Here is a 24,022-nt window from a genome sequence, read left to right on the forward strand (position 1 = left end):
AATTTTATCACTTTTAAACTAAAACTAAAAACAACAAACATCTAATATTTATAATATTAAAACCTATTTATTTTATTTATTTATTTTATTTATTTTATTTATTAGCTAATATATCTGAACGACATCATCTATTAGATTAGTTGTATTTATTTTTATTTTTTTTATTATTAGGTCACAAAGCAAAAAAAAAAACAAAAAAAAAACAACACACCACTTGTAAAAAGTTAGTCAGTCAATCAATCAAGTATCAACTACAACACTCAACTTGTATATTTCAATAGTTAATAGATAATAGATCAAAACAGAAGAAGAAAAACAGTAGTAGTAGTAGAAACAACAACAGTATAGAACACTAGAGTATGGCATCAATCTTTCAATTTTCAAAAGATGGCAACAAAGAGGAGATTGTTAAGCTACTGAAAGAGAATTCAAGAGAGCTTCTATTTTTGAAGGATGCATACGAGCAAACTCCTCTACATATAGCAAGCTTCGAAGGTCACACAGAGATCGTAGCCATCTTCATAAAGAAAGGTTCGAAATTGGATGTTCAAGATAAGAGTGGATGGACACCATTACATTGTGCTGCAAGGTAAGTGTTACATGTTATTCATATGAAACAAACACCGTCAATCGATCTATTCAAATTCTTACCAATCTATTTGTTTGTTTGCTTATTATTCTTATTTTATCTCAAAAAAAAAAAAAAAAAAGTGCTGGAAATTTCAAAGTATGTGAAGCTTTGATATCGAAAGATCCAGCGTTGGCATCGGTTCATGCGAATGATGGTACTACACCATTCCATTATATAGTTAGAAAGTGGGATCCTGTTATCACACCAAAGCTACTGGCGATGATCGTCAAGCACAATCCTGCCATTGTAAATATTGCCGCCGAGAATCTTGAGACACCACTCCACAACGCCTGTCTCAAGAACTGTATCAACTGTATTCAATTCCTATTGCAACATAATGCCGATATCAATAGACGTTCAAAGTAAGTAGAGACTGAATGTTGTTCATTACATAATTACTTGTCTTTCCAGTTTAATATTAATCGCTACTACTTTTTTATTTCCGACGATTCGATTTACTTTTTTTTTTTTTGTCACTTTAGGTCAGGAGATACATGTTTAACATTTGCAATTAGAGCAGGAAATAAGAATGTTGTAAAATTATTATTGGAGCATGGTGTTGATAATAGTAGCTATGATAGTGCATATCAGATTGCAAGCGAACAGCGAATGGACGATGTCAAAACGATGATCCAACAGTGTCAGCAATTCCTCAAGATCAGAAGTAACCATTCAAAGATATATAAGAAAGGTTCTCTCAATAGATTACAGGGCAAACTAAAAGGTTGGAAGAAGAACTGGGCTGTACTAGATGGTGATAGAATTAGAATATATCAATCTGAAGATGTATGTATTATCGATCTATTATGATCTATTGTGATCTATCTGCTGACTAACTAATTATTAATAATTATTGTCTATTATCTATCTATTATCTATTACAGGATTGTGATCAACATCAATTGGAGATAACATTGAAAGAGATTGAAAAGATAGCAACAACAGAAGAATATCCAAGTTTTGCACATTCATTTGCAATTACCATTAAAGATAATCCAAACAAAGTTATTTTGGCGGCAGACGACAAGGTATCGATGGCCAAGTGGATATTAGCAATTGATGGATTGAAATATAAATTCTTTGATTCTTGTCTCAATCAATTCTTAAAGGTAAATATCAAGTTATTATCTATATCTTTTCTATCTTTATCAAGTTTGTGATACACACACATATATATATATATATCATACACACATTATTGGAAGATAATCAGAAGGTGTTATTGTCAAAGCTCTAAATAATAGTACCGATACGATCTTCCTAAATTAAAAGATTAGCATTTAAAATCAGTTTGCGTCAATTATTTAAGCATGTAATTTGATGAAAGGAGGTGCTTACAAACCAATTGTTATCATACATAAATTAATTATATATTCATCATTCAATATCATACATTACATCTATATTTATATTTAAAGACTGTGTGTGTAACATTAAAACTAATATAATTTATTTATTTAATGAATCATTCAATTGTAGAAAACATTATTACATATTGCATATAAAGAAAGTTATAAAGGTGGAATTATAAAGTCATCGTTTGAGGAGGAGTGGACATATAGCAGTGATGGTATTCTTTTGTGTACAGAGGCTGGTTGGAATACAGAGGGCGGTGCTAGTTCTATGACCTATTTGTGGGACGGCCAGTGGCTGATGCCTGCGCAAAACACACATAATCTGGGCTGGGGCAAGTTCAACGGATTCATTTTCGAGTGGCAACTGGGCGAGCTTGGCGAAGAAGGCACCAAGCTGAGCGAGTACTACTGGGAGGAGATCGAGCGTGAATATCTTACGACCGATTCCACCATGGATTGGAAATGGACACGACACTTTTTAACACTGAAACAGGGCGCTGGTGAGTGGATCGTCGAAGGTGAAGTACCAGAGCCCGTTGTATTCTTCCTCTCACTACTGCGTTACAGTCGACTCGGTTCATCATCGAAAAAGGAATCCGATCAAGCTGTAGTAACAAGTAGTGATCCTGTGAAACAAGAATAAATATCAATCATCAAATAATATTAATAATAATAATTATAGCAATATAACATAAATCATTTTCACACATAAACAAACAAACAAACAAACAAACATACAACAACAAAACAACACTCAACTCAAAACTCAACTCAAAACTCAAACCAATATTGATGTACAACATCAATCTATAATATTAATCAGTGTATCTTTTTCATATATATATATCTCGAATATCTTAAATTACAATGATAAAATGTTGGTTTTATTTATTATAAACAAAAAAATAATATTATAATAATATTTTATTTTTCTCATTTTTGATGAAAATGCAAAGATATATTTATTAGACTTTTGTTTTTATTAATAATAAAGTACTAATGAATACTATTTTTTTTATTTTATGTGATTATAACAAACATGGTAATATAGACTGAATCTACTAAAATGATTTAATCTTTAAAAATAAAGATAAGGAGTAACTATAAATTGAAATGAGAATCATCATAAATTTATTTCATTATATATATTAATTGTAAACTTATTTACTACTCTATTAACAATCAATGGATACAAGAAATCAAGATATCAATGGTAAATATTATTAAAGTTGTTGTATTTCTTTTTAATAATTTTATTAACAATATGATATTATTTTAGAACAAACTTCTGTTCCCACCAATGTTCAAGAAAACCAAGAATCCAATCTAAACCAAGAGAGAATGGAATCAAGCCAAAGAGGTCAAAACGAATCTTTGGAATCAAACAATCAAGATGATTTAGTAAGAATGTTTAATGGTATTGTATTAAATTATCAAAAGTTGTTTTTTCATTATTTATTAATTGTTATGTTTATTATTTTTATTATGTTAACAGATAAACTTAAAACAGTTGATAGAAAACTTGATGATTTAAATGGATCGATCCTATCATTATCTTCAAAACTCGAGGGATCTGAACAAAGATCGAAAGTGGAGAAGGAAACCATTTCAATTGAAGAGTTAACCAGTGAGAAATGGAACTATGTTCAAAACTCTCTTCGTTTGGAGACAAAGGTGTCAAAAGGTTACCAGTTTCCAAAGGATATTCCTCAGATCGATTCAGTCTACCAATGGAAAGACAATTCTGTCTATGAACAAATCAACGACATCATCTCGTACCTCAATTCGAACTTGACCATCGGTGACGGCTATGCTTTCTACAACATCACCGGTGATTCCAACTTCCTCTTTACCTCACACCAAGAGCTACCATTCAGTTTCCGTGGTGGATCCAACATTGTCATCGCCAAGAAGAATCTCTCCAAAGATGTTTTGGATTCTCAAATTCTCTTTATCATCCGTATCAAGAAGAATGAATTGGAAATCGATGAATCTCGTCACCAAGCCGAGTGCGAGCTGATCTTGGCATCGCTCAAGTCACACCTTCCTGTGGTGTCGATTGTTACTGACCTCGGCGACAACTGGAGATTCCGCTGGATGATTGACAACCATGTAGTGAACTACTACAACATCAAATCGATGTCTCAGGCACAGGAACTAATCAACATGAGAGTTAGAACAACTGGTAGCTTCAGCACTATGGTTCATCCCACCATGGCCAGAGAGCAAAAGTTTATCAACCCATTCAAGTTCCGTTTGGCTTCTTCCACTGACTTCCTCGATTCTTTGGACGGCAGCTCCAATGAGGAACATCAATTCGTCTCACAACACTTGCAATCGTTGCTTGTAAGCATCCAACAGAAACCTCAGCAACTCAAAGAAAAAGCTGGAAGTGTTGTTGAGAAAATTCAAGGACAAGAAATCAGCCCTCAACAACAACATCAGCAGCAGCAACAACAAAGATTTTCACCAAAACAAGAATTGAAGGAATCATCACCCACAACATTAGCCAAACAACAACAAGAATCAACAACAACTCCAACATCAGCACCACCAGTTCAATAATCAGATTATTTTTGTAATCTTTTTTTTTACACTCTTTGATCTGATCATATAGTGTGAACAACAAAAAATTTCCCAAAAGAGGAAATTTCACTTATTTTTAGTAATAGTTTTTTATTATTTTTGTCGTAGATCTATTAAAATGCAAATAAAAAAATTTTTTGCAAAAATAAAAATCAAAAAAACAAAAGTGTCATTAATACAACGTGGTAACCACTTAATCAGCAACCTCAAAATAACACATAGAAATTTTGACTACGTTGCACCTGACCACCTTGAATTTTTTGACAATCACAAAAATTTCTGTTTTATATTTTCTGATCTAATTAATTAAAAATGACAAATCCTTAAATAATATAATATTATTATATATATTGTTAGCATTATAATTTATATAATAATTATAATTTTCATTATTATTATTATTTATTTATTTATAAAAACAAAAAAATGTATTTTTTAAAAAGAAATACAAATAATTTATATTTTACACTTTTTTATATATTTTTTATAATTTCACATCATTCTTCATTTGGAGAATATTTTAACAACATCAATAATAATATAAATAATGTAGATTATAGTGTAGATAGTAGTAGTAATAATGTAAATAGTAATAGCAATAACAACAATAATATATATACAATTTTTGTAGATTCAAAATCAAATAGTACGAATCTTCATTGTGGAAGGTCGAATGAACAAGCTTGTTCGAATTTATATTTTGCATTCGAGAGATTCTATGCGGATCATCCAAATCCAGAGAATCTATTTTTAGATATCCGATTGGAAGCCGGAAAGTATACTGCTATCGGCAATCTGTGGCTGCAGCTCTACGGGTTGAATGTATCGATTGGAGGTGCTTCCGACCAAGCAACGTCCGACAATGTTATCTTTGACCTTGCGAACCAAGGTCATTTTCTGAGTGTTCGTGAGTCTGCCGAGCACAAACTGCAGTCGACATACGTTCGTCTCTACAATCTGACGATCGTCAATGCCAAGCAAGCACGTGGCAGCGTGCTCTACATCGACACCAAGTCGAAATCCACCACCACCGAAATCTACATCGATAACTGTTCGTTCAATTCGAATCAGGCAATGTCAGAGGGTGGTGTTATCTACGCCATCAATACATCGGTGCTATCCATCACATCCAGTAGCTTCAACGGTAACTTGGCAAAGAAAACGGGATCAGCGTTGTACGTTGAGAATATCGATACTTTTGTTGTTGAACGTACTGAATTCAACCAGAATAGCATGCCCGCCATCTACTGTAAAAACTCCATCATCGACATGAAAGATTTAGTTGTTCCCGATAAAGAGAATTGGATTCAATTTGCAGAATAAACTAAATTTATTTATTTATTATTTATTTTAACTACCACTGGATTAAATTTCTTTTGATATATCTTGAAGTGTTTATTTAATTTTTAATGAAATCTAATTTAAAAAAACCGCGCATCTTAAAACTTTAATTTTAAATTTTTATCAACGGCTAAAATTTTAAAAAAACAGTAATAACACTATAACAAAAAAAAAGTTAACACTCACTTCATTCAAACATTCACACTACCGACCGACAATAATAATAATACTATTATTATATCTATTATTATTATTATCACAACTATATTTATAAATATAACAAAACAAAATTAAAGTGAGATAGAGAGAGAAACAAGATAGTTAGAAATGGCAAAGAAATATCATAAATATTCGAGAAATGAAGCAAAAGAGAGATTTGGATTTACTGATGCAGAGGTTAGCGCAATTCCACACACACTGGCTCAACATCCTATTTTTGGAAATTCCGGTGTTATGTATTTATACAATGTATCATCATTGAATAAATATGCATGTGAAATATGATTGCAAGAAAAAGGATTTGGAAGGTTTCATTGGTAATAAAGTTGCGATGGCTGCCAGACTTAAATCAATTAAAGATAAAAAGAAAGCAGTCATTGATGCTGGTAAAAAGGCGATAAAGGATAAGGAGAAGGCAGAGAAGAAGTTGATAAAGGATGCAGAGAAAGAAGCTAAAAAGAAAGCAAAGGAAGCAGAGAAAGCAGAGAAAGCAGCAGGAAAAAGAACAGCACCAAAAGCAAAAACAACAACACCAACAAAGAAGAAAACTCCAAAGAATTCTGGATCAGATGAAGAATCAGAAGAGTCATCAGATGAGGAAGAGGAGGATGAGGAAGAAGAGTTTAAATCAAATAAAAAACAAAAAGTTGAACAACAACCAACAACTACAACAACAACAATAACAACATCTCAACCAACCATCCCAATTCAACCAGCAGTTGTTAGTCAATCAAATGACCAACCAACCATATCAGCTCAACCAACTTCAACAGAGCCTGTTGTCAAAGCAGAATAATATAATAAAGCACCCCAACAACCACACATTATTTAAACACACTTACTAAAAAATCTTTAATGTTACTAATATTTTACATTATTATTGTAGCACACCAATTTTAGATTAAATCTTCTACCGTTTAAAGATAACATACTAGCTTGTAAATATATTATATTATTAATTTATTTTACTACCAATAAATATTTTTTTATTTTACTCTGTTTCTGTCCTAACCATTATATTTTAATTTGATTCTGTTGGGTTTTGATACTCCAAATAGTATGTGCTTTTGTCTGTTCATTGAAAAAAAAAAAAAAGATTATAATTTATTACACTTTATTTATATAGGTTGTTTAGTTTATTATTATTATTAATATTGATATGTTTAGTCATTATTATATTTGAATATTGATTCTGTTGAGACGTTTAATGTTTTCTTCGATTCCGTTTTTGATTGCAGGAAGTAGTTTCTCGACTGCGAATATTGGATTCTCAGACAAGTTGATCTTTTGGATAGTTGAGTTGGTGTTGAGTTTCTTGAGGAAATCCAAAGTGTATTTGGCATTGAGTGTGATATTTCTGAGTGTTATCACTTCGATCACCTTGTTACTGTTGATCACTGTGATCAGTGGTGTCAGTCCTTTCTTTCCGAATGGATTCATATCTAGGTATATACGTTTTAACGATTCATTCAACTCCAAACCAACACACAACTTACTGAACTCCTTGTTACCCATCTCACAATTGGTAATGAACAACTCCTCCAATGTTTTATTCGATGGTAAACATTGTGATAGCGCTTGACATACTGATTTCTGTTTTAACAAATTAACAAATTAATATGTTATTAACAAACAATATAATTGATAAATATTATTATTAATATACTTACAGAGATCTTATTCATTGATAAATCCAAAGAGGTAATTGTTGTATTAGTTTCCAATAATTTACAAATTCTATATAATGATTTCTAGTAGTAAACAATAATAAAGTTAGTAAACGCGTTGTTTGTTATTGATTGTAGGTCAACGAGATGTTTGTTGATAGTTATTACATACAGAAGATAAATTACAATATCTTAGAGAGATCTTTGATAAACGTGAGGTTGTTTCAAGTGATTGACATAAAGTATGAATACCACTGTATTCAATCTTATTGCCAGAGAGTGAGAGATCTGTAATTTGATTGTTTGCAACAACACCTTTGATCACTGACTTTGTACCTGACGATCCCAAATCATTCAATGAAACATCGAGTTGTTGAAGTTGACATCCATTGCTTGTAAGTATCTTTTGAATCTCTGATCCTGAACTTGAATTTAACATTGTACTTGCAATTGACAAACTATTATTATTATTATTATTGTTGTTGTTGTTTAAATAAATAACAAAGTTAATTAAAATAACAATTATATTACTAGTGATAACAATACATACTTATTAATAGCAGTATTACTTGTTGCAAACCATTTCAAGAACTTATTGATCTGTTGATATTTAATTGGATTTCCACTGATATTTAACTCTTTCAATGTTGTATTATATTGTAATCCTTCGAATATCTGTTTGAATCCATTCTCTGTAATCTGTTTTTCGTTATTTGTTAGTATTTATATTTATTAGATTAATAATGATGCAAATGAATAATAGTTACTTTGTTCTTTGAGATATTGAGCGAAGTTAATAGTTTTCGTTTGGAGAGTAATTTCTTGATGGTTGTGCAACCCTCGTCGAGTAGGCTGGTCTCTTCGATGGAGAGTGTGTGTAGTTGTGATTTCTTGAGTGACTTGACTATGGCGTTGACACCGACTTCGAATATACGATTCTTTCCGATCTGGAGTGACTCGATGTTGTCTAGCTTCTCAAAGATTGAAATGAATGGACCCAATCCTTTGTTGGTGATACCGATGTTCTTCAAGTTGATATTGACAATGGTACCGGCTGCCTGTAACAATATCTTGAATGGCTCTGCAACATCCGATCCCAACAATGGATTGTTTGACAAATCGATAGTATGTAAATCTAGATTCTCAACCAATGTTTCACCTTCTTCAATTCTAATAGATAATAATATAATTGATTCGTTAGCTAACAATATTCTTATTTTAAGGTAAAGATAGACGACTGATACTTACGGTGTATTGAATGCATCTCTTAGTGCATCAGCAATGAATGAAAGATCGGCTGCTCTTAGGTTCAAAGATGATAAATCTATGGTTGTATATATCAATAGATTTCTGAATGAACCTTCTTTATCGAGAATTTCATCTACTTGATCAACAAACTTCATTAATGGTTTTGTATTATAGGTTGTACATCTGTTTTGTTTGATATTATTATATTAGTAATGATCATTATTATATTTGTTATTATTAATATAACACATACAATTGTAAATATATAGTTTTAAATAATTCAGCTCTACTTCTAAGTGGATCAGACTTTGCTCTTGGTTTTGGTGGAAGGAACAATGAGAATTGACCAGCTAAATGTAGATCTACAGTTGGTGGTGCGCATAATCCTTTAAGAGAATCATCGAATTGAATGAAATACTTGTAACCTGTAAGTAACTCTATTATATTGTTTGATTGTTCATTCGATGAAGTATCGAAATTCATTGTCTCTGATGTCTAATTTATTCGAAATAGATTAATAAATGAAATAATAGTGATCATAAACAAAAACATGATAATATACTTACATTTTGAGTTACACAAGAGAATGGAATTTGAATCTTAATACCTCTTGGTGTAGATAGACATTTGATAACATCTTTATAGTTGAAAAAGTCGTAGCCGGTCTTGTCTTTACGTGCGATTAGTAGACCGTTCTCGGCGACACAGATGATACGAGCGGTACGTGCACTCGATGACTCACGAGAGGTGTCGAATACTTGGAATGATGTGACACCGAATGTAGGAATCTTATTGGCGAGATCTAGATAACGCAACTTTGCCTCGACGATGGTGTTGCACTTGATCTGGCTGTGTAGCTTGAAGAGACGACGCTGGATATACTCGTCGGTGTGAGTGTGGAAGTGAGCGAGTGGAATGAAACCGAGCAGTGTTTCGTGGTCGAGGAAACCGGCTACATGTTGATCTTTGTCGTGTGCACCAAAGGTAATGTAGAATTGCAGAGCGGAAAGACGCAGCGCCATCGCTTCGGAACACGGATAGATTCCGTTCACCACCGAGTGTTGGATCTGTAGGTAGTAGAGATGCACTGCTTTGGGATCGGTCAGTTTCTTTGGCTGTTTGAAATACTTGATTTTGAAGATCAGCTTCGAGAGATTACGAATGCCTGCGTCGGTAATCAACTTGGTTGGATCCAACCAACGATCGTAACCATCGGTTGTCTGCTCGCACAACGAGAAGTATTCAGTCTGAGCGAGTCCGAGCTTGCCAGCGAAAAGATTAATGATATCTTGAACAAAGAAATCCTCGGTGATACAGATAACCTTGTGGGATTGATCGACGAGAGACACGTGAATCAACAGTTTCTCCAAGTCTGGATTTGGTTTTCTCATTGGACTGGCACGGAAGATGTTAAACTCCTCGCCGACACGTTGGATATTGAGTGATTGCGATCTGCGAGGTGCAGGCTCTCTTTCAGAGGTTGGCACGGGAATGACAGAAGGAGGAGATGGCGCAGCAGTGTTGGTTATAGAGATGGTTGGTGTGTTGGAGATATGTGATGGTGTGAAATTGCTTGGTGTGTTGATTTGTGATCTTCCGAGATCCCAACGTTCGGCAATCGACTCTGTTCTGGCTCGTCCACCTCCACCTTTTGGTCTCAAAGTACTGCTTGTTATCGAAATATCCAGACTCTGCACCTCTTGCATCAAGTTTCTAGTTGACTCTGAAATCGCTCTACTAATTGGCTGTGATCCTGGTTTGTTATTGTCGGATCCCGACGAGCTTGTCCCCAATTCACCCAATTGATTTAAAACGTCGTCTCTCAACTTTTTAATTGATTCTTGTTTTCCTAATATCCGATAGTGTCGCTGCTGTTGTTGTAGTTGTAGTTGTAATTGTTGTAGTTGTTGCCATTGTAGATGCTGATGTTGTTGATGCTATCGATTGGTTGGAGGCCGATTGTCTAATTGGTTGGTTGTTTGCTTCTGTTTGGTTGGCAGCTGACACACGTCGCTGTGCCTCTGCTTGACTGGCAGCGGAAGCACGACGTTCTGCCTCTTCGTACTGCTGTTGCAATTGATACTCTTCCTCGTTGGATTCCTGCATGATCGAAGAACGAATCGATCTTCTCTGCGCGGGTAATCTCGAGTTTGACAGGTCGAGAACAGACGACAATCTAATACCAGATTTTCTGAGTTGTTCATCCATTTGTTGTACCATCAGTTGTGATGCTGCACGCGAACGATTAACCACCGGTTCCTTCTCCTCCTCCGACTCCGACTCCTCATCTTGCTGATAAAGATGGTCATCACGTTTCAACTCCTCTTGCTCTGACTCGGAATCGGAAGAAGAAGATGAATACGATGATTCGACGTCACCCGTTCCAGTTCCAGTTTCTTCAGCATCGTCGTGGTTCAACATCAATCTTGGCAATGGATTGATCTTTCTCTGGAATGGTTTATCTGTACGTTGAAGTGGTGAATTTTCATGGACTTGACGCATAGCATCCAATGAAATTTCTTTTTGTAGTGAGGGTGGGGGTGTGGTGATGTTGTTTGTAGTTGTTGTTGTGGTTGTTGTTGCTGTTGCTACTGTATTAGAAGGAGTTGAAGGAGTTGAAGTTGTTGATGTATTATTTGCTCTGCCAATTGGAGGAGTAGTTGGTGGTGTAGCAGCAAGAGTTGCAGCTTCAATATCAGAATTGAAACCAGATGCCAAATCCGAGAGCATCTTTTGCAACTCATCAAAATCTACCACACTAGTCGAGTTGTTCATCATTTTTTTCGAATCTTTCCTATTTTAACTACCTAATATGTACTAAAAAATATATATTTGTATATAATAACGATATAATATAATATAATCTAAATATAATATTATTCCAATGGAAAATAAAAAAGAAGTGATGATTTTTTTATTTTATTTTTTTTGGTGAACTGATTTGTGGTGGAGTGGTCTGATGTATGTATGATCGGTTCCAAAATAATATAAATTAATTTGGTCGATATATAAATATCTGAGAACCGTAGGAACTGAGATATCTATCTACTCTGCTGGTTGAATATTAGTGGTGAGTGGTGAAATTAAACTATGAAAGGAAATCAGAAGAAAATGACGGTGCCAAAGTGCGATCACAACAAATCTATTTTACAAATTTTTTTTCCTCTTGCAAAGTTTTTTTTAAAAAAAAAACTTAAATATTACAACTTTGTTGAATACACAATGTTTATTATTAATATTAAATAAAAATGCCGGCAAAATAAATAACTCTTCAACAATGTTGCCTCCCTCTCTTTGAAAAAAAATAAAAATAAATAAAAGTTAAAAAAAAAAAAAAAAAATTTAAGCTATATGCTCAAAATCAAAACAAAAAAAAAGGTAGTGGAATTAGTTTTAAGTTTTTGTGGGGTTTGCAAAGACAACAAATATCATTAAAAAAAATTTTATCTGGATTTTTTCGAATTTTTTCAAAACTTTAACAAATCAAATAATTTTATGTATTTCTATTTTTTGAACCCAGATCCACATCTTCTTTTAAAAGCAAATCAGATTCAATTTCACTAAAGTAATGAAACCATTCATTAACTTTTTAAGAACAAAAAAAAAAAAGCTATCGGTGGTTGAAGGAAACTTGCTAAGATAGTTTAAATGAGAAAAAAAAAATATCTAAAAAGTTTGACTAAACCTTTTTCACAATTGACTTTTTTTTTATTATTATTTCTTTCAAATCTCTTTCAGAGGAAGAGGAATAGAACAACCATGTTACAAAACATGAAAATAATAAAATAAAATAATCAATCAGCAAGACACGATTGGTCTTTTATTAAAAAATTACAAAAAATAAACATTTATTATTTGTGTGCTATAACTTGATATAATTATTATTATTTAAAAATAGAACATTTGAAATTTCAAAATAAATTAGAGCATTCAAAGGTTCAACTTCTTTGTTTTTAGATTCTAATAAAGTATTTTATGTATTTTTAAAACATAAATTTTCATACTTTTTGTTTAATATAATAAAGAGCAGACATTGATTTTAGTTTGATTATGATCATGAATAAACACGTTTTTTTTATTGATCAAAAAAAAATTATTATATTTTTAGAAAAAATTACCCCCAAAAAAAAAAAGGTGATTAAATATTTTTTGGTATTTTTGTTTTTTTGCTCTTTGATTGTTTTTTATAAAGAAAAATTTTATTTTTTTTCATTATCCTTATTAGGTGAACCAGACAAATCATTTTTTTTTTTATATAAGGTTCCCATTCACAAACCATCTTACCTTTTATCCTTACACCAACTTACACATTACATTACACAATTGCATATATAGTTATTATATTGTAAATTATAGTTTTTATAGTTGTTATAACTAACTTTACACAAAAATAATAAATATTATAATAATATTTAATAAAAATAAAATAAAATAAAAATAAAAATAAAAAGTTAAATAACAATCAATTATTATTGTGGTAAAGAAAAAGTAAAAAGTAAAAAGGATGAAGAGAAATAGTATTGAATTACAAACGAATCCATCGTTGGTTATTCTGATGGCAGAGTTTGAAAAAGAGGGACTTCGTATGAGTAAGCGTATCTCAAAGTCGAATCAGGGATCGACTGCAGGGACACCATTGTCTTTAACACCGCCATTACATTCGACACAACAACAACAACAACATCTTCATATACCAGGTGGTACCACTCTACATTCGCCACTCTCAATGTCATCATCATTGATAGCACCACAGACATCACCGTGGATTCTTGGATATGCACTGGACGACATGTCTCGTTTCGCCGATGAAATAGCAGTGCTGCCACATTCGCTCGTTCCACTGCATCCGTTCATCGATTCACAATCACTCCAACTGATAATTCACTACTTCCAACCACTCATCATAAAGAATATACAGAATCACAATCAACATACACATCACAGAAGTAATAGTACGAACGGCAGTACAGGCAGTGCAAACAACAGTCCAAATATCAATTTCAACATGGAGAAACTCACTATTATGCTTACAAGGTCAATCAGTAGTTTCTCAAACAAACATCAGCTACTGAGTAGACTTCAATTGAATCGTGAACAACTGGTATGGATTATCTATTTGATGACCGAGCATTTCTACCATCGTTTCGATAGCGGCAATCCGAATGGTGGTACTCATTTGTCGGAACTCTCTATTTCTGCATCTTCTACTTTTAATTCACTGTCGGCATCTCCACTCAATTTAGAATCACCATTACCACCATTACAATTGCAACAACATTCACAATCTCAACAACAATCTCAACAACATACACGTAAAACACATTATGAAATAATTAATAGTTTACTGCCTATTCAATCACCATTCATAAGCGACGACGATTACTCTGCCATTCTCAAACCAACCGAGAATTACAATGATATTTCACATAGTTTCTCTGATATTTCGAAAGCACTTGGTCATCTACTTGATTGGCTAGCCGAATTGTTTGGATTATCCAATGGAAACAGCAACAGCAACAACAGTAACACAACAACAACAACAATTTCAACATCTGCATCAACATCATCTTCTACTTTATCAGTAAACAATAATGGTGCTGGTGGATCGTCAACGAAGCACAGAAGAACAAACAGTACAATGACACCATCTAGTTCAGTGGATGCTCAACTGGCGGCATACAACAGCTCAATGACAGAGATTCTCTCGAAACTCTTGTTGCGCGTATATAATTTAGTGAAAGTAGGTGCTGTCGTACCTGTACATCTGAGTGACGGTGTTAAATTCCATGGATTCCTTCCAATTCCTCATCATCTAATCAATTCAATCGTTCACAAATCAAATGTTTCCGACCCGTATTCAAGTAGTATGAATTGGTTCGATATTGCATGTAGACAGCAACAACAACAAGTACAAGTTCAACAACAGGATTTAGTTGCAGTATTAAAACGTAGATTATTTAGAGATTCACCAATACACTTGGGTGATGTTGAGATCATTACTGCTTCAGACTTTGCTCAGAGAGAACAACCAACAGCTACAGGACAACGTGCAATCGATATAAGCGAGGATTACTTTGATCAGGATTTAGATTGCAATTACGATTTGATTCCAAATGAGGATTTAATGTTGTTCTATGGTTACACTTTGGATGACTATGATTATATTTGTTTGGAATTCCCGGTGTACAAGACCGCAGAACAGTTGGAGCGTGACTTCCCCGACAAGGATGAACTGGCGCGTGAGCAGCTGTTGGCCGCTGCCAAACTAAAGATTCTTGGTGAGTTGGGAATTGGAATGTCGGCATTCAAGACGCCTGGAATCTACTGCGAGATGATCACACGTGACAAACCACTCGGTATCAATCTTCTAGATGTCAGTCGTGTCGCCAAACTCCGTGAGTTCGAAGCGTATTTCTACGAGCCTGGCCAGTGTGAAACAATGATTACCTATCGTAATGAACTGGAGGTTCTTGTCTACCAGAGTCAGATACTCCATCGCATTCTAGACAGCATTACCTCGCGTCTCAAAGCAATGTTTCTGAGTGTAAGTTCCGAGTCGAACATCCAGTTGCCAACGGAGCTGGAGCGTTACTACAAGAATCATCAGTCGATTGTCGAGCGATCACTCCAACAGCTGGCACATCAAAAGAGTAATCTATGCAAGCCTGCCAATCGTATTACCAATGGATTCATTCGTCCATCGGATGCAGTCTATCGAAAGTTTGAGAAATGGCTGGCTAGCGACGGTGTTCAATGTCCGAAACTTCAAATCGCCAACTTCCAGGATAGTACAGGTCGTGGTATTGTCACCACCAAAAAAGTCGAAGAAAATGAAGTCATCATTAAAGTACCACGTAAATTCCTTATCAACGTTCAAGTTGCACGCGAACATCCTATACTCGGTCGAATATTCGAGGAATTCTCTGGTCTCAACGACGATACCATCCTATTCCTATTCGTCATCTACGAAAAAGAGAATCCAAATTCTTTCTGGAGACCATTCTTTGATACATTACCATCTTATTTCCCAACATCCATTCATTATACGTATGTTGAAATATCTAAAAATTTAATCAACCTCAAATTCATTCAATTCATTTATTAATAACTATCCTTCAAATGATAAATAGTTCAACGGAATTGTTAGAGTTGGAAGGTACAAATTTATTTGCAGAAACACTACAGGTTAAAGAGCATCTTCAATCGATTAGAGATATGTTGTTCCCAGAGTTGTCAGAGCAATATCCAACGATATTCCCAGAGTCGTTGTTCAGTTGGGAGAACTTTTTGTGGGCGCGTTCCCTGTTTGACAGTCGTGCCATTCAGTTGAAGATCGACGATAAGATTACCAATTGTTTGGTACCGATGGCCGATATGATCAATCATCATCACAACGCCCAGATATCACAGCGATTCTTTGACCAGACCGACCAGTGTTTCAAGATGGTGTCGTGTTGTTCCGTCCCGCCAAACGCCCAGATATTCCTACACTACGGTGCACTTCAGAATCGTGAGTTGGCACTCTACTATGGATTCGTAATCCAAGATAATCCGTATGATAGTATGTTGATTGGATTCGATCTGCCAGACGAAGATACACCGGAGATCACCAAGAGCAAGCAAGATCTACTCGCTGCCAATCTGCTGTCGATCGATACACACTACCTCAGAAAGAGCAATATTCCACCCAAGGTTTTGGCAGCTCTGAGAGTGGCGTTGATGACACCGGAAGAGTGTAATCCATACGTCGACATCTGGAATCCTATCACTCGTAGAAACGAGGAGTCGATGCTGCACACTCTCTACTCGACGGTATTGATGTTTTTGAAACAATTCTCGTCGTCGTGGGAAGAAGACAAACAGCTATGCGAACAAGTCACCTCCAGACAGAAATCACTACTCTCAAAGATTACCAATAGTAAAGAAAGAGTGGATCGTAGCGGTAGTAGTGGCGGTAGCAGTGGCGCCAGCGGTAACCATCAAGAAAATGATGATGATGATGATCAACATGAAGATGACGATGATGCTAATGAACAGCAAGAGGATGATGATGAGCAACAATCATCGGAACAAATGAAGATTGTACTCCAATACAGAATTGAACAGAAGCAGATATTGACTGGTACTCTTCAGAAGATCATTGAACGTATGACAGAAATGGGTATCGAGATTCCAAAATCACCAAGTGAATATTCTGACGATGAACAAGATTATAACGAGGATGATCAAGATGATGAAGATGAAGATGATGATGATGAGCAATACTTTAGTGATAGTGAGGAGTAACACTAAAATAAAAAAAATATATGTCTTGTAAATATTATATTTGGTAAAACACATACAACTTATTGTTTCAAGCTCCCTCACAATTCAAATCAAATACAAACAACCTCGCTCGATCCACACCAATCACAATCAAATTCAAAGTTGAATTGAATGTTTCAAGTGATTTTTGTTTGAATCTATATGATTGGTTATTGAAGTGCTTAATTATTATAATCTTACATATCAAAATCAGATAACATTTATATAAAACAATTTGAAATTTTGGGATTTTAGGTTGTATGTAGATCATGATGATGATGATGATTGATTGATTGATGGTTGATATTACAATTGTGTAATGTGGTGTAACCAATAGGATTGTAAAAGAGAATAATTGTATCTACCATCTTCCACAAATAGTCGGTTTGTAGAGTAAGCAGTCAAATCAAAATCTAAAAAAAACTATCTGTCTACACTTTTTGTTTATGATTGTAAATCACAAATCTTAAAAGTAGTTTAGTTGAAGTGAAGTAATGTGGTTTAATATTTATTTGATCATAAATAAACTATCTGTCTTTCTATCTGTTTCAATTTCAAATATTTCATTTATTGAATATATGGTTAGATTTACATAAATCACATAAACAAAAAGTGTAGTGGATAGTAGTATTGAAATAGAATAGAATAGAATGCTTGAATGACCGATGAATAATAGTAATATTTATTTAACACACACTAAAACTCTATCCATTTTCTACACCAAGTGTTTGTGGTAATCAATAAATAAAATAACCATTCGTAAAGGAAGTGGACATTATAAAATAATAGTTTTGTTGGTATTATCTGATAGTAAGATATAAAAAAATAATATAATACATGTGGTAATTATTTAAATTAATTAAATAAATTTGAAAATAAAAATGTGTGTGTTATGTGTGTTAGAGAGAGAGAAGTTGGGGTGTTTTTTTGTGTTAATGTGATTTTATTGATCAAAAGGTTAAACAATCATTGGTTTAATGATTGAAGACTGATTTTTTTAATGATGATGTTATGTTGTTTAATTATAAAGGGTAATTTTTTTATTTTTAAATAAAGTGTTTATTGTTTTAAAAAATTTTTTTAAAAACTATCAAAAAAGAAAAAAATGGATTTATTTAATTGTGAATCTTATAATTGGCGTCGCTAGAAATAGATAAGTTGTGTGAGGGGTTTTTGTTGTTGGTTGGAAATAATGTGGTAGTGGGTGATTGTGCTGAGAGTGAGTGATTATGGAAGGGCGATGATGGTACCTCTGCCTCCGCAGTGCATTTGTTTGTTGTTGTTGGTTGTTGGTTAATAAATAAACACAACAAGAAAGCACAACAACAACAGAACAACAACAACAACAACACACAAACAACTACATTTTTAATATCAGTACAAACTAAACTACTACTTATACAATAATAGTTGTTATAACAAACGCTTTTATACTACTCAACTCTTACTATATATATATTCTTTTTCTTTAAATTGAATAAGAGAAAAAGATAGAAAGTAATAACCAAACAATCAAGTGCAACAAGAAGAATAACAAGAAAGTTATAAACATTAGAGATTAAAATAGTTTCAAAATATTTAGTTGTTGTTGTTGTTGTTGTGTTGTTTAAATCTCTTAATATCGATATCATTATTTTGAACATAGACCATTAAATCTTTCTATCTATCAGTCAATCAATCATTCAATCAAATTCAAATCAACTCAATTTCACAATAAGCAATTTATATTTATTAAAAAAAAAAAAAGAGTCTTGTGATTTGGGAATTCTTGGATTTTTCAATTACACAATCAAAATAGTATAACAACATAATAATAGTGATTAAGAGAAGAGATCTTTCTTCTATAATCAAGCCAATTGTGTGTGATGGTCATTTTACCAATTACACTCCTGGAAAAAAATTAAAAACCATTCATTTGAAGTAAAATCCAGTTAAATCCACAATAATTATTATTAAAAATCTATTCCAACTTTTATTCACTTCACACAACGATTACACATTATCTCGATTTTCAACTATCGGTATCCATCCGATTTTCCAAGCCATCAAGGAAAATAGTTTATTTTTTAAACATTATTATTTAATTATTTAAAAATTTTTGTTTAAAAAATAACAAATATATCAATTATAGTTTTAATATATCTTTATCTATATTTTTATATTATTTACATAGTTTTGATATAATAATAATAATTAAAAAATGTCATACTATAATTCTTGCTATGGAGCAAGTTTTACTGCGAATCGTGAAATAAGATTCGATGATTTTCCAACTATATATGCTACAAGCCCAACCAATAATAATAACAATACCGCCATCAATATTAATGTAAGCAATACAAACTTGAAGAGAAGTAATCTTCAACCAATTCCAGTTCAGCCACCACCAGCATTATGTTCGTCTTTTTCGCTTGCCAGTTTCACAGATACCCACATTGAGCTGGAATCAAGAAACAGAAGTAACACCTATCATGACCCACAGATGTGTCAAAACATCTCCACCATTCAACAAAGAAATCGTAGTAATTCTGTTGTTACCACTTTAAATAACAAGATTGACATTGAAAATCAAATGATTTGGAATGATTATTCTATTTCCAAAGGTAAATATATAAATTAATAATATTAATACCTAAGTTATTAATAAATTATTTTATTTTAAAAAATATAACCAATACTATCCGATAATTATAGATTCAGTATTTGATGAACCTGTCAATTTCAATAAATTCACTCTAAGTTTAAAAGATAATTTAGAAAGTTCTTTTTTATTTCACCATTTCTATAAATATAGAATTTTATTAAGTGTAAGTAGTATCATTTATTTTATTAATTTTCTTTATTTATTTATTAATTTTTAAATTTAATTATTATTAGGTATTAAATATAATTGGATTGATTGCAGCAATCATTTCATTATACAATGGCAGAAACGATATTTTTATGATAGTGATTAGAAGTATTGTTGTGATGTCATATGGATCGATGGTTGCAACAGGATTTCTGCAACCGAATTTCTATAGAGTTGTCTTTAATGTGGTATTCACAATATGTAATATATTATTCTTTCTCTCGTTGGCCAGAGAATATCTTTCAGAAACACCATCTACCTATCTATTTATTTATGCAATTTTCTTCCTATCACTCTATTCGTTTGGAATCATAAAATTCCTATGGATGATTCTACTGAATTCCACCATATGGTTGATATCGGTTATCTATATATTCTACAATCATCTCGCTATCTACACATCCATTTCATATCTATTATATTTCTCTATCATTTTCCTACTTGGTGTTTCAAGTATCTATGTTTTAGAGAAATCAAGAAAACATGTAAGTAGTAGATCAATCAAGTTTTGATATTTATTATACAAAATAATTTATGTAATATTAATATTCATTCCTACAGAGTTTTGTTAATAAGATTAAAGTTATAAAATCAACAGATGAAATTCAAGAAGAGAAAGTAAAGTCTGAGCAATTGGTATCAAAGATTCTACCGGAATTCATTATCAATATGATGAAAGAAATATCATGTGACACTCCATTTCCATTACTTTCAAAAGTATTTCCAGATTGTAAGTAATATAAAAAAAACAATAGATAGTTTATACTTACTAACAATTATCAATATTTATAATAAAGGTTCTGTATTATATTGTGATATTGTTGAATTCACAACTTTATCTTCAAAGGTAACACCCAATCAATTGGTTACATTGTTAAACCAAATCTTTACAGAGTTTGATAAGGTAGTTGCTTCACATGGCTGTGAGATGATAAAAACCGATGGTGATGCATTCCTATGTGCAGGTGGTCTTACCATTCAAAATGGAAATCACTTCAAAGCCATCGTGGACACTGCATATGATATTTTGAATCTAAAGATTCTTAAACATAATAGTTTAGATATTGAAGTGAAGATTAGAATTGGTGTGGCGAATGGAACTGTTATTGGAGGTATGATCGGTTCACAGAAATTCCAATTCGATCTCTGGGGAGAAGCAATTGCGCTGGCTCATGCACTCGAACAAAGTGGATGTCCTGGAAGAATACACGCTATCAAGAAAGGTCTTGAGTTGCTCGGTGACAAGTACATCTCCGTTGAGAATCCATCGACACCCGACGAGTTTCAACAACCTACTTACTTTATCTATCCAAACCAATCGACTACCACTACCTCTGATGATAGTAGTAGTTGTTCGTCATCGTTGTTATCCGGCGCTATCGTGCCAGTGAGTGCCAGTCCACAGTCGACCACAAGTGAATCCACTGTATTGGATATCAGTGAAGTAAACTCATCTTCCACCTCTACAAGTAGAAGTAGTTCCAACAGTAACAATAACATAACGATCGGTGGTGGTGGTGAAGATGCAAGTTGTCAACACTCTGCATCTAATCTGGAGAACATTGTTTCAAAGACAAAACAGCTGTTAAAGTCAACCAATCTATTCCCAGCGAATGGTGTTGATTCCGAGTCAAAGCATATCGACGAGACCGAGTGTTATATATTCGATCGGTTCACAAGATTCAATCTCTATCTGCTGATGTTTAGAAATTGGTATGTCGAACGATTCTTCTACAAACACGTTATCAATAGAACCGTCTGTGAAACCAGAGTGTTCCTTGTGATCGGTGCATTAATACAAATGATATTCGGTGTCAATGACTTTCTATTGATACCCATTCAAGGTCTTTACTCAACGAGAACACTCTACATATGGATAGCTACATTGTATGTTATCTACTTTGTCTTTACGTTTACACCCTTCTTTAGAAGACCGTTTACACACCAGATTGGATCGTTTTTCTTCCTGATGACAACAGCAATACTCACCGTATTGATCATGCAACCGTCTTCATCGACAAACGCCACCACTTTCAGCAGTGATAGAATACCATTGGTTAGACTTACTATCATACTTTTCTTCTCCACCGTATTTCATTCTTTGAATTATTTATTCTCTGCTATAATTATTATAATTTTAACCAGTAAGTATAAACATTACTACTACTACTACTATTTAATTTATAACTATTATTGTTTATTAACTTTTTGTTTTATTAAAATATAGTTTTATATTTTGTTTATTTTGGTAGATTATCATTTTTTGATATGACAATTGCTGATTACTTTGGTATTGCTATATTCATTCTATTGCTTTTGGCATCACTCTATATTATGAAACTTGAAATCAGAAGAGCATGGTTAATTAGATCAAATGTTAAATACAAAAGTTTAGTTTTAGTTGATGAGAAAGAGAAATCATCTAAACTATTGCATCATATATTGGTATGTTTAAATTAGTAATGAATATCCTAATATAGTAAAGTATTAATCATTCATTTATGTAGCCACCACATATAACAGAAAAGATAATAAAAGATAAAAGCAATAATGGTAATGGTATGCTTATATCACAGAATCACAATGCGGTGGTTGTAATGTTTATAAATATACTTGGATTCGAGAAGCTACAGAATCACCACGAGATACTCTCACATCTCAATAAGATCTTTACTATCTTGGATGATGAAGTCATTCACTACAAGATCGAGAAGATTAAGACTATCGGTACGACCTACATGGTGGTAGCCGGTCTGAATCACCATATCAATGGCAACAACAATGTCAACATTGGCAATAGCAATGTCAGTCTCTCGAGTAGCAGTAGTAGTGAACAACAAGCCTATCTCAGACAATCGATTCAGGACATGGCCAATATGGCGCTGTCGGCCAAGGCATTCGTAAAGTTTATCGATCCGCGACTCGACGTGCAGATCGGGATGAGCGTAGGTCCGTGTGTCTCTGGTTGCATCGGTATTCAACGCGCCAAGTTTGACATCTGGGGCGACACTGCCAACACTGCCTCGCGAATGCAGACCTCTGCACCGCCCGGCAAGATACAGGTTACCAAGGAGGTGTGTCGTCTGCTGATGCGTTGCTTCTACATGGAGGAGCGTGGTGTCATCCAGGTGAAAGGCAAAGGTGAAATGAAAAGCTTCTACCTCATCGGCAGGAAGACATCGAATGACAACACCATCGACGAACTACCACCACACTGGAAAGAAGTAAACTTTAAGCAACACGAAGGTAGCTATTATTAATCAGTAATTAATTAATTAGCAACAACCCAAACTCTGTTAGCAAAACAAAACGAGCAAACAAACAGAAAACCAATAAAAAGCAACACAACCATATAATAATCTGTATTATATGTCTTTTTGACACTCCCCACAAACAACAACAACTTTACTTTTCAAAAGTTAATTGCATTCATACATTATTTGAAATTGTGTAAACTGAGTTTGTTTGTAAATAAACTTCATAGAATTTGTTCACCCTTTTTTTTTTTTTATTATTTTTTGACAAACTTTTCTGTGCTAGAACCCTTATTCACAAATTTATTTGAATGTGTGTTCATATGTATTGTTTAAAACAAAGTAGTAATCTTTTCATAATAATTAATTAATAAAAAAAACATATATTATAATATTTTTTTTTTATTTTTATTTTTTTAAGATTAAATTTTCATTTTCTAAAAACACTTTTTTATCCTCCCAAAAAATAGTATACTTGTTTTTTTGATCATGGTTCAGACAGGCTACACTGAAAAATGGGATCTTATAATGATCTCTAAAATACAATGAAAACCTCTAAATTTAGC

The 24,022-nt window shown here is 33.2% G+C and overlaps 8 protein-coding genes across 8 annotated transcripts; 6 read left to right on the top strand and 2 right to left on the bottom strand.

The window, feature by feature from the left end:
* Positions 1–359: 359 nt before the first annotated feature.
* On the top strand, positions 360–2,629 carry PPL_10651 (uncharacterized protein; the record flags this gene model as incomplete). Its single annotated transcript, XM_020581419.1, has 5 exons — positions 360–589; positions 712–993; positions 1,114–1,417; positions 1,516–1,740; positions 2,480–2,629. 5 exons carry the CDS (start codon positions 360–362, stop codon positions 2,627–2,629), a joined length of 1,191 nt encoding a protein of 396 aa, XP_020428206.1.
* Positions 2,630–3,171: 542 nt separating this feature from the next.
* Positions 3,172–4,551, top strand: PPL_10652 (uncharacterized protein; the record flags this gene model as incomplete). The annotated part of the gene is made up of 3 exons (XM_020581420.1): positions 3,172–3,199; positions 3,266–3,403; positions 3,482–4,551. The coding sequence occupies 3 exons, from the start codon at positions 3,172–3,174 to the stop codon at positions 4,549–4,551; spliced, it is 1,236 nt and encodes a 411-aa protein (XP_020428207.1).
* A 447-nt stretch (positions 4,552–4,998) lies between these two features.
* On the top strand, positions 4,999–5,895 carry PPL_10653 (uncharacterized protein; the record flags this gene model as incomplete). The annotated part of the gene is made up of 1 exon (XM_020581421.1): positions 4,999–5,895. One exon carries the CDS (start codon positions 4,999–5,001, stop codon positions 5,893–5,895), a length of 897 nt encoding a protein of 298 aa, XP_020428208.1.
* Positions 5,896–6,400: 505 nt separating this feature from the next.
* PPL_10654 (uncharacterized protein) lies at positions 6,401–6,928 on the top strand (the record flags this gene model as incomplete). The annotated part of the gene is made up of 1 exon (XM_020581422.1): positions 6,401–6,928. The coding sequence occupies one exon, from the start codon at positions 6,401–6,403 to the stop codon at positions 6,926–6,928; it is 528 nt and encodes a 175-aa protein (XP_020428209.1).
* Positions 6,929–7,305: 377 nt separating this feature from the next.
* PPL_10655 (uncharacterized protein) lies at positions 7,306–10,753 on the bottom strand (the record flags this gene model as incomplete). The annotated part of the gene is made up of 9 exons (XM_020581423.1): positions 7,306–7,725; positions 7,803–7,883; positions 7,972–8,257; positions 8,350–8,498; positions 8,723–8,969; positions 9,048–9,230; positions 9,301–9,542; positions 9,614–9,896; positions 9,930–10,753. The coding sequence occupies 9 exons, from the start codon at positions 10,751–10,753 to the stop codon at positions 7,306–7,308; spliced, it is 2,715 nt and encodes a 904-aa protein (XP_020428210.1).
* Positions 10,754–10,877: 124 nt separating this feature from the next.
* PPL_10656 (uncharacterized protein) lies at positions 10,878–11,825 on the bottom strand (the record flags this gene model as incomplete). Its single annotated transcript, XM_020581424.1, has 1 exon — positions 10,878–11,825. One exon carries the CDS (start codon positions 11,823–11,825, stop codon positions 10,878–10,880), a length of 948 nt encoding a protein of 315 aa, XP_020428211.1.
* Positions 11,826–13,551: 1,726 nt separating this feature from the next.
* PPL_10657 (SET domain-containing histone-lysine N-methyltransferase) lies at positions 13,552–18,739 on the top strand (the record flags this gene model as incomplete). The annotated part of the gene is made up of 3 exons (XM_020581425.1): positions 13,552–16,094; positions 16,178–17,329; positions 18,730–18,739. The coding sequence occupies 3 exons, from the start codon at positions 13,552–13,554 to the stop codon at positions 18,737–18,739; spliced, it is 3,705 nt and encodes a 1,234-aa protein (XP_020428212.1).
* Positions 18,740–19,551: 812 nt separating this feature from the next.
* Positions 19,552–23,882, top strand: gcA (guanylyl cyclase; the record flags this gene model as incomplete). The annotated part of the gene is made up of 9 exons (XM_020581426.1): positions 19,552–19,954; positions 20,046–20,158; positions 20,229–20,687; positions 20,764–20,932; positions 21,000–22,089; positions 22,243–22,346; positions 22,430–22,647; positions 22,710–23,448; positions 23,878–23,882. The coding sequence occupies 9 exons, from the start codon at positions 19,552–19,554 to the stop codon at positions 23,880–23,882; spliced, it is 3,300 nt and encodes a 1,099-aa protein (XP_020428213.1).
* Positions 23,883–24,022: the final 140 nt, after the last annotated feature.

The sequence above is a fragment of the Heterostelium album genome (genome assembly GCF_000004825.1).
Source record: "Heterostelium album PN500 unplaced genomic scaffold PPL_scaffold14, whole genome shotgun sequence".
NCBI classification, from domain to species: Eukaryota; Evosea; class Eumycetozoa; order Acytosteliales; family Acytosteliaceae; genus Heterostelium; species Heterostelium album.